Genomic DNA, 11,291 nt, shown 5'->3' on the forward strand with positions numbered 1-11,291 from the left:
ATAGCCAAAAAGTGGAAACAACCTAAATGTTCATCAACTGATGAGCAGATAAACAAAATGTGGTCTATCCACACAATGGAATATTATTCGGTGATTACAAGGAATAAAATGTTGATTCATACTCCAACATGGATGAACCCTGAAAACATGCTAAGCAAAAGAAGCCAGTTTCAAAAGACCATGTGTTGTAAGATTCCATTGATATAAAATATTCAGAGTTGGCGAATCCATAGGGAGAGTAGTGTTTGCTGGGGCTGTAGGGAGAGGGGATGGGTTATAACTACTAATGAGTATGGGGTTTCCTTTTGGGGTGATAGGAAATGTTGTAAAATTAGATACTGGTGGTAATTGCACAAGTCTGTGAATATACTAAAAGCCACTGAGTTGTATACTTTAAAAAGGTGAATTTTATAGTACACAAATTACATCTTACAGCTGTTTAAAAAATAAATGAGAGGCAGCTCTTACTATACCTACCTTTTTTTTTTTGTTTCCTTGTCATCTTTATATTTCTATCTTCTGCACAATGCCTTGTATACAGTAGATGTTTAATAAATGTTGCAACATGAATGAGTCTTTATGAAGCAAGCTGTTAGAGCTTCAGTTGGGGGGAAAATTGGTGAAATTGTGAACACTTCCTCAGAATTTCAGAGTACATCTTTGCAGCTATTGAAGTTCTTGTGGCATAAAAGACAGTGACTTGAAGATGGGCGTTAACTGAGTTGTGTTTTCCCTCCTAGGATACACACCTGCTAAAACTGCTTAAAACATTAGAAGGACATGCTTATGGCGTTTCTTATATTGCATGGAGTCCCGATGACAACTATCTTGTTGCGTGTGGCCCAGATGACTGCTCTGAGCTTTGGCTTTGGAATGTACAAGTGAGCAAGTTCCATCCTTCGTGTAGCCTTTAAGTACAGCATAGTCCGCTGCACGCTTTCACTATACCTTTATCCTTGAGCTATAGAACAGAGCCATGCGCCCAAAATTACCGTAATGTATCTCTTATAAAAGGTAATTCTTCAAATGGAACCCAAGTGTCCAGATGTTTTATAAATTTAAGTATTATGCTGCGTATAATAGAGCTTTTGGAAGAATGATCAATAAGTATTTTCAGGAATGTTGTACTTTGTACTGTGGAATTTGTACTATTTAGTGTGGTACTTTCTACCTCAGAAAAGATTTTACATTTCTCAGTTTTCGTAACTGTACATGAAAGTTACTTTTCAAGTGTGAAAATATCAGCGTTAAACTAAATTTTCTATTTTGGTGGCAATCGTACCGTCTCCTTGTCTATATTTGGTATTTTGATCTAGTGTAGTAAATTTAAATGGTAACTTACTGTTAAGGACTTTATTACTGTTGCTAAATTAAAACTTGAATTTTATCCAGGGTTCCATTTTAGAAAAACTCAGCATTAAGTTCACCATTGTCTACAGACTGTTTTGGAAACCTTATAGTTGTGATTTAAGAAAACATTTTCAATTTCCTTCTCTAAGTTGACTGGTTAGGTGATGGTTTTTGTTTTTTTATTCCCTTAGGCCAGGAATGGTCCAGACGATGGTTTGGGTATGAAAGTATAAGTTGATAGGATAGGGTTTTGAGTCTGGGAACCTGTAAATAAGTTGATTTTTGCCAGGAGGATGAAGATGAAGCACAATAGAAATGACAAGCTGTGAAAATGGGGTAGAGGATAGAATGACTAGTAAGATGTGCCTGAAGAACGCCATCATTCTAGTTCTGCTGTTATATCTGTAAGATTTTCTAATGCTCAGTCATTTAGATTTCAACCCCAGCTTTTTTGGAAAATTTTTAAATATTAAGAAAAATTCGAAGACGAGTACAGTGATGATCTACCTGTATGCCCACCTAGATTCAACAGTTGTTAATATTTTGTGTATGTATACGAACATGTATCCATACTTACACATACACCCCTATCCAAAACATTTGAAAGTAAATTACAGGTAGGATATTTTACCCCTAAATACTTAGTCACATATCTCCAAAAAAGTAACATTCTCTTATAGAACCATCATCTAAGAACATTAACTATCATTCTCTACTATCTAGTATTCATTTCATAATCAAAAATCCCCAATTGTTCCCAAAATGTCTTTATGCCATTTTTAGCAAACCAGTGTTGTATTGGGGATTGGGTTCAGAGGGGTGCAAGGCACAGAGTAGATGGCTTTCACTCAGTGAAACAGGCTTGAGGGGAATCTGACCTAAAAGACAAAAAATTTTTCTTCATTAAAGCTTTTTGCTCCCCTCTTAAAGGGAGGAGGTATGTAGTCATAGTCCTATAATAGAGACTCTGAATTTATAGTGCCTGGCAGTTTTCATTTGAGTTAGTTTTGAATTGCTGGACAGTTAAGCTATATTCCAGCTTACCTGGTTGTTTTACTATGCATTATTTGATAGACTTGTTCTGAAAGGGTGGACTCTTTTAGTCAGTTTCCAAATTCTTCCTTTATGCTTTTAGGTAGGTTCCTAATTAATATCCTCATGTACGCGTTATCCTGAGCATAACGGAGAAAACACCATTTCTGCCTTCAGAACTTAATGTATTAACAAATTCCTGAGTAGAAAATGCTGAGGATTTAGCTGTTGCATGTGTATTTGTGCTTCTAGACTTTTATTTTAACTGTTCGTATTAAGCAACCCAAAAAAGTAAGTAGGTGAGGGCAGTTAACAATATGTGGGAAGGATTTAAGATTGCTGAATATTTTTTTTCAGTGTAAGGGAGACATCTGGTTTTCTATTTTTGTGCCCTCTCTGCTTTTATTACTTGGCCCCGTTTCCTGATCATACACTTTGTTTTCACTCTTTTTTTTTTTTTTTTTTACTTTTGATTACCCATTTCTCACAGGAAAATTATGCCCATGTACTTTTTATTATACCAAGGGCAGCTATAATCTCTCAGATCCTGTTTCTAATCCATGAACAAAATGGAATCAAGACTAGATTAAATGGTATGTGTCTACCTTCTAAGTTGAATAACTTAGAAAAAAATAACAGGAGGATATCTGAAGGTTGTAACCATTAAATAGTCTTGCTTGGTTGGGACTGCTTTAGAAAATGGCTATGCTAAACAGTACAAAAATTCCTCTTTCTTTTCTGTTACTTTTAATTGAAATAAAGTTACATATCAGAAAAACAATTTTCATTTTTCTTCCTATGTTCCCTACTACATTTTGAGAATCTTGAATATGAAATTTAACATAATTTAGACTGCCCAGACCCTTGGCCTAGACTAAGGGCATAGTTTTTCTACCCATTAATCTTGTTCTTGAGGAATATTTAGAATAAAATGTATAAAGAACTGTGGACTGAGGAGCAGTGGAAACTCAGAAGGAATAGATATGTGGTGTTAGGCTTTTTACGATTTTACTTGGGAAAAGTTACATGTTTTAATTCATGAATGTAATTGATTTTAAGATGAGAGTTTTATTGGAGTTTATTTCATCATATCTATTCTGTGGGTCACCTATGCCAGGCATTGTTCAACCCCTGGATTTTTATTCAAGTCTTTAATTTCTGAGAGTTACAAGCTTTTTTTGTAAGGCCAATTTAAAACAATTTATTTCTCTAATTAGGAAAACTAACCAGATATCCCAGTTAGTATTCTTTATTTTTTTCTTTACACATTCCCTTTAGAGGGGTATCTTGAAGGTCTTATTCAGTTTTGTTTCTTCATAGACGGGAGAGCTAAGGACAAAAATGAGCCAGTCTCATGAAGATAGTTTAACAAGTGTGGCTTGGAATCCAGATGGGAAACGCTTTGTAACTGGAGGTCAACGTGGGCAGTTCTATCAGTGTGTGAGTATTTAGTGCCCTCTTCGGATGTCTGCTTCTTTAAAAGCAAATTTAGTTTGTTTAAATAAAGAATTCACTTGACTTTTAGAAAATATACTGTATTAAGACCTTTGCCATCTGTCTAGATAAGCACTGTCCAGTAGAACTTTCTGTGTTTTATCTCCTTTTTTTTAAACCATTTCAAGTTTTTGTACAAAGTATAGACTTTGCATTTATTAAAACATTTAAATTTTGTCTTACTAAGTTTGTTCTCATAGACAAGTTTCTAATATATAGGAATGAAAAGATTTAGTATTTAATTTCTTTTGAGATTTTGGCCCTTTCAGTTTTTGTATATAGAAAAGAAAGATCTTGAATTTCATGAATAGACTGTCTTAAATATTTGAGAAATTAAAGTGGTGATGAGTGCTACCGGGTAACTTTTCAGTCTTTATTTGCAATCTCTTCTGATCAATACCTGCCCTGTTCATCTTGAATTGTTGGGATGATAAAAATAAGTAATAGGTAAAAAGGCTGACAAGGTGTAGACTGTGATACAAACACAGTGTCATTACTGCCTATCTCAATTCCATGTCTCATATCACTGCCTGGCATGGTGCCAGTAGGCACCTTCAGATTTATTTTCAGGACTAAAATTAAACAAGATAATAAATTCCATCAAATCATTCACAGTAGCTAAAGATCACTTACCATAAGGGCTTTTATGTAAGCCATTACAAATTACCAATTTCTTTCATTAAGATGGCCATGAAACTCATGGAATCTAGTGTCATATTATCTCAGCATGGTTATAAGCCATTAGTTCTTAATTCTTTGGTGCAAGATGACCATGTATGTTTCTGCTGGCAGTGTTTGAACCTCCATGACACAGGACTTGGTAGTTTCCTAATCTGTAAAATGGGAATAGGATGCCTCTCAGAGCTTTGAATATTCGATAAGCTAATGATCCTAAAAACTTTGATCTGTAGCGCATGTTACAAATTTGGTGAAGCTTTTTAAAATGACATATCAGATTCCTAAGTTATATAAAGCGTTAATTAATGTTTTAATAATCTTTTTCCATATCACAACTTCTGAATATTATAAGACAAATCCCAGTATAATGAATTTTAAAGGAATGTTTGAATTATTTTCTAATAGTAGTGAGACCTTTACTTGGAACATAGGGATTTTTTCTTTGTATTTACCTGTGTATGGTGGGTTTTTGAAGGGAAGACAGATTTACAGAGGTTCTCACCCCCTCCCCTGTTGGTATTGTGGTGGTGAAATTTGACCTGCATTCAAATTTTCATGTTTGAAAACACTTATGGAACAATTAGATTGAGATCAGTGTCAGGAAAAGACAAATTTATTACAAAAAGATAGTTCTAAGGAATTCTTTTGTTTTTTTTTGTTCACTTTCTGAGTGCTGTTCAGTAATGAAGTTAAACGTAATTTTCTCCTGCTCAGGATTTAGATGGGAATCTCCTTGACTCCTGGGAAGGGGTGCGAGTGCAATGTCTTTGGTGCTTGAGTGATGGGAAGACTGTTCTGGCATCAGATACACACCAGCGAATTCGGGGATATAACTTCGAGGACCTTACAGATAGGAACATGTAACTATTTTTTGCATCTATTCAACAGTAATTGTCTGATTTATATTAAAATGGTGTGGTGGGACTTGCTCTTTCAGAAGAGGAGTTTCCATTGGTTTTAGTTTTGGTTTGATTCTTTGGTAATTTGGATTGATGGTCAGGTGATGCTTAGTCACTCAAATCATTAACTCAAATTCTTTTTCTTGATTGAAATATAGTGTATTATAATGATTACAAGCAAAATTGTGACATTTAAACTAGAAAATTTTATATTTTGGTAATTTGAATGTCTTGATTCCTAGTATGTTGGCTTTTTACAAATTATTTTCTGATTACAGAGTACAAGAAGATCATCCCATTATGTCTTTTACTATTTCAAAGACTGGCCGATTAGCTTTGTTAAATGTAGCAACTCAGGTAAGTTTCTTAATATAATTTCAGAAAAATTTAGCTTAGTTCAAATTTTAATTGTGATTTTTAGTATATATACGTAAACAGAAATATTTCCACTAATTAAATTTTACTGCATATGTTTGACTTTAAGTGTGTAGAATCAACTCTAAATTTGTCAGAAATTTAGTATTTTACATAAATAAAAATGTTCCATCAAGCAAAGGGATATTCACAGATTACTTTTTTAAATTCTTTGCGTTGAGTAGAATAAATAACCCAATGTTTTCTTTTGCCTATAGGGAGTTCATTTATGGGACTTGCAAGACAGAGTTTTAGTAAGAAAGTATCAAGGTGTCACGCAAGGGTTTTATACAATTCATTCATGTTTTGGAGGCCATAATGAAGACTTCATCTCTAGTGGCAGTGAAGGTAAATTATTTGTGTTAACTATCAGTTCACATATATCGATGGGTTTAAAGTTCTGTAGTTCTCTCAATTTGTGAAGGTGGTCTTGCCTCCAAGCAAATTCAAGATGTTAAAAATTGTATGAGTTATTTATCCAGCACACTGTTAGTTTCCCCTTTTTTGTAATGACTTGAGTCCTTGCTGTCACAAATCAGTAGTGCCTGTTCTGGCCAAGTGGAGGTGTGTTCAGTGCACGCATCAAATCAGGACTCAGTTAAATCATTACTTTTTCATATGGTGACTTGTTTTTTCATGAGACTGGTGGTTTTTACAGGTTAGTAGTATCTAAAACGTCAAGGTTCATTATGATGTTTTATCTGAACTTGCACAGAATTGAGTATAGTTAGATCTTCAGCATTTCTTTAATGGCCAAAGAGAATAATTCAGTTTGATTATTCATAAGGTCTCAGAAAAGCTGAAATTACAGAATTGTCTCTACTACCTTTTTTGAATAAACTTATTCTCCAGTTTAACAACATCAGTATTTCAGCCAGGCACATACCAAAAGTAGTCAGTCTCATTTGAAATATAACTTGTTTAAAATATGCACAGGTTAAATATGCACATGTTAAATGAGGCAGTATTGAAAGTTAGTGTACTTTTTAAGGTGATAGAAATATAAATAATGGCAAATTATTGCAATTTTTTATTTAACATGTTTTTCTTGAGTACCCAATATGCTGTTCTAAGTACTATAGCAGCAAACTATTTAAGTCACCTTTTAAAATACTAAATCTAGTTTTATACTCCAAGGAGATCCCATCTTGCCTAAAAACTGATCTCAGTAGATAACAGAATCATGTGACACATAAGTTTTCCTTTGTGTGTAAAGAGTGTGAAAGGATTAGGACAAGAGACATTTAGGGATGATTTTAATATGAAGCGTGTGAATTTATCCATTCTTTCCTAAAATAATCTATGTCAGTTAAGATTTAGAGGAGAGAAGAGTGGTTTGTTAGGTAACAATTGTGAGTTCACTTCTTTCCAGTCAAAAAATCTTTTTGCCTGTTAGTTTAATCATGTTATGTTCTTCCAGATTCTCCATTGGTTTCTAATGTCATGTGGTCTATGTATATTAAGCCTTCTGTTTGCTCTTTAGCTCCTCCTAATCTAAGATCTTTTTCTCCATGCTCTATTCAGTCCTGCTTCTGATGTGTTTTTTTCTCTCTGAATTATGCCTCACAATCCCCTGTAACTTTCTGGAAATAATATGTACCCTAGAAGTGCTTAAACATACGTATGGCTACCATTATCCCTAATGATGCCTTTTTTTTTTTTAAAGTCCAAACTAACTGAGAACTAAGCCTGTGAATAATGTAATTAAACCACATTATATTCTGTTTAGGGCTAAAAATGAAACCTAACTATGAAGTGAAGAGATTAGTATTCTCATGACTCAGGTGGTTTAGAATGGTTCTAAAAATGTTTTGAATAGCTTGTGGATATAGTGCATGTATTATCTCCCATGTTAACCACAGTATTCCATTTGTCGTGTATTTGTAAGGAATACATTCCAAGGACCTTCCAAATCCCCACTCTAGAGTTGCCTCAGTTGGCCGCACACCCACTGAAAGCTCCCACATTGACCGCCTAGTTGACTGACAGACCTTCAGACCAAACTCTTTTTTGATTTACCCTGGTTCCGCCTTCTGTTTAAGAAACACCAGTTATATTTAGCTAACTTTGTATAGTAATACGTGATGTTTACTATGTGCTAGACTCTGTTCAAAACACTTTTTCACATACAAACTTTATCTTCATAACATGACCTGGTAAGTACGAATCCCCATTTACTGAGGAAGAGTTGCATAGTCACGTGCCCACAGTTACACAGCTGGTCAGGCGCTGATAGAAGGGAGGGTGTGGACTAGGCAGTCTGACTCCAGAACCCACACTCTGAACCACTGCTCTACTATTTGGTTGGTCTTTTCGAAGATTAGAATCAGTTTTACTCCAAAGTTGTTGGGGGTTTTGGTTTTCTTGGTTGCTTCATGAGATTATAAATAGTTTACTGCAAAGCCATTTTACGATGTAGATACAAGACAGTTGTCTAGACTCACCAGTGAACTCTGGGGCAGAGCCTTGAGATTTTAGTCCCAACCCCACCATTTATTAGGTTGGTGTAAAAGTAGTTACAGTTTTTGCAGTTATTAACCTTTTAAACCACAATTACTTCTGCCCCAACGTAATACAAGCTGCTAACCATGAGTGGGTTGCTTAACCTCTCAGTGCTTCAGTAACCACCCATAAAAAGGGGATAAGCATAGTACCCACCTCATGATGGTGGTGAAGATTGAATAATATACATGAAGTATTTAGTACCTAGTACATTGTAAGCACCCAGGAAAGATTTTGCTGTGATCTTCATTATTGCTTCATTGAATGCATTGCTGCATTCATTATTTGAATTTGGATATATTGCTTTTGTCACCTCACATTTCCATAGAATTTTTATCTCTATCCTACATTTGTTTGCATTCAAAGACCTTGACTGTAGTTGTGTATTACTCATGTATTACAGAATATTTCAAATAGATTTTGTGGTGACTTGAGAGCTAATCACCTTAACAGGAGAAAAATGTATATTTTATTTAAATGGATTTTCATAAGGTAATTTGTTAAACTATGTTAGATTTGTTCTCCTTTAAAGTTCTAATAATCAAGTCATTTCTATGTGTAATGAATATTAAATTTAAAATTAGTTGGTTTGTTAATGTATAACAACTCCATAACTTTTCTCTGAATTACTGTTTATTCAGATCACAAGGTTTACATCTGGCACAAACGTAGTGAACTGCCAATTGCGGAGCTGACAGGGCACACACGTACAGTAAACTGTGTGAGCTGGAACCCACAGATTCCATCCATGATGGCCAGCGCCTCAGATGATGGCACTGTTAGAATATGGGGACCAGCACCTTTTATAGACCACCAGAATATTGAAGGTAACACCATTGTATAACATGCCTGTATTTTCTCCAGAGGAAATATTGCCCTGCTTATTACAAAGTTACGGCAGTTTTAAGCAGTACTTTGAAGTGTGGGATCTAATTTATTTTTTCCCTCTTTTAGAGATTGTACACTATCTTACTCTACAGTAGGAGTTTAAGTAATCTGAGATAGAGTGGTATTTTTTGTTTCATTGGTGACAGTAGGGAGACTAAGCTAGAAGGTGCCACTTCATTTACATCCAGTTAGCTATTTAGTATTTAATATCCCTTTAAAAATCTTGCTTCATCATACAAGAAGCATTTTATACTTTTACATCCATGAGAACTAGCTCGTATACAGAATTTGAACAACTTGATTATGGATTTTATTCTTAAAAATAAACCTCTGTTAACACCATGTAGCATACTAGCATGAGCTATACATGATGGATGGAGAAAGAGAAGGGAACTAAAATTTATCATGTACCTGTGTGCCAAGCAGTATGCTAGGCCCTTTTTGTATGCTATCGTGCATAAACTCTTCATAGCCCTGTGAGAGAAGTGGTTTTATCCTCATGTCCATGGGTGAGAAAACTGAAGCATGGCGAGACTAATTACCCTGTTGGGTGCTGCCGAGTCTTCAAATAGAAAGGTGTTTTCTATTCCTTTTAGATACTTGGAGATGAAGAAAGCACAAAGCCAGAAGGCTAACAGTTAAGGACATAGCTTCATTGACCAAGATACCAGTACTAGAGAGAAGAAATAATGAGAAATTTTATGTAAATAACTTATCCTTCTTTTTTCAAACAGCAAGTAAAATATTTAGTTTGCTTAGAAGGAAGTAATTTACCTAGAAACAGATTTTCTGTTCACAGTGTGTCCCACCTAAGTGTTTTTGAAAGAAAGGAAGAAAGGTGACCGACTGCTCTCAGTTAAGTTACTCGCAGCAGGGAAGAGATGTTCAGGGTAGCGTACGTGGTTTGGAAAAGCATATTCTGTATACTTTTTTGTGTGTCCTTGTGGTACAAACTGTGAAATGTAGAAGACTTGACCAGATCTTACTGGCAGGTGAGGATCTATGGCTAAAGATGAGAGTAAAAAGCATGAAGAGCATGTGGGTTGAAAAGTTTGAGAACTGCTGCTCAGTTCAGAACTTTGAAGGGCCTTTGGGTATTTGTAGATTACTACATGACATTCTAACATTCCTCTGGGAAATCAACTGAAACCAAAAATCTTTACCTTCCTTTGTTGTCCTACTTAGAGTTCAAGGCCCACTCCCTAAAATAGGTGTTCTATAAATCTGTAACTGATTAGATGTGCTTTTCTAATTTTATTAGTCATTTGCAAGTTATTTCTTCAAACAAACATATATGGTTTACAGAAGTAGGAAAATAGTAGGTATATAGTAACAGGTTTATTGTAAGTGGATTTATTTCAGACATACTCTGATTGTATGCCTCCACTGCAGTGGAATATGAGTTGTACTGCTATTTGGTGAATTTAATTGATCATGAATACTCACTATAATGGATAAGCCAAATTTTAGCTCAGTAAGATGTGGGTCTAGTTCAGCTTTGGCAACATAGGTATGGCCCTGAAAAAGATTCTCATTTACACCTAAAATAGGAAAACAACTTCTATATAATTAGATATTTGGTTATATGCCTTTTATGCAGGGATCTTCTGGGTTCTTTGTCCCTTGCTTGAAAATATGTTTTTCTTGTTATTATTATAACAGTAGAGTTCCATACTGTATATAAAATAGGATAGTCTCAGGTACTAACACATGGTACATCTTGGATGAACCTTGAAAACAATATGCTAAGTGAAAGAAGCCAGACACAAAAGAGCACATGTTGTGTGATTCCATTTATATGAAATGGTCCCCAGTAGGCAAATCCATAGAAACAGAAAATAGACTGGTGGTTGCTGAGGGTTGGGGGTGGGGGTTTGTATATGCTTAGTGGGTGATTGGGGTGATTATGGTGATTGATGTTTGTACAGTTCTGTGAATATACTAATAACTGTTGAATTGTACACTTTAAATGGGTACATTGTATAGTATGTGAATTATATAAATGAAGCTGTGACACAAACTCCCGCCCCCACC

At 35.0% G+C, this 11,291-nt stretch overlaps 1 protein-coding gene across 2 annotated transcripts in view; it reads left to right on the forward strand.

Moving 5' to 3' along the window:
* The window catches only part of WDR26 (WD repeat domain 26), a 37,883-nt gene that overhangs the window by 21,590 nt on the left and 5,002 nt on the right, over positions 1–11,291 (forward strand). For both annotated transcript variants that reach the window (XM_019716064.3, XM_074316948.2), the window contains exons 8-13: positions 741–881; positions 3,703–3,822; positions 5,269–5,414; positions 5,732–5,810; positions 6,086–6,215; positions 9,011–9,196. In XM_019716064.3, coding sequence (XP_019571623.3) covers positions 741–881; positions 3,703–3,822; positions 5,269–5,414; positions 5,732–5,810; positions 6,086–6,215; positions 9,011–9,196 — 802 coding nt within the window. The remainder of the gene's footprint in view (positions 1–740; positions 882–3,702; positions 3,823–5,268; positions 5,415–5,731; positions 5,811–6,085; positions 6,216–9,010; positions 9,197–11,291) is intronic.

This window comes from Rhinolophus sinicus, chromosome 6 (assembly GCF_057876585.1).
Source record: "Rhinolophus sinicus isolate RSI-liver-muscle chromosome 6, RSI-T2T, whole genome shotgun sequence".
Taxonomy (NCBI): Eukaryota; Metazoa; Chordata; class Mammalia; order Chiroptera; family Rhinolophidae; genus Rhinolophus; species Rhinolophus sinicus.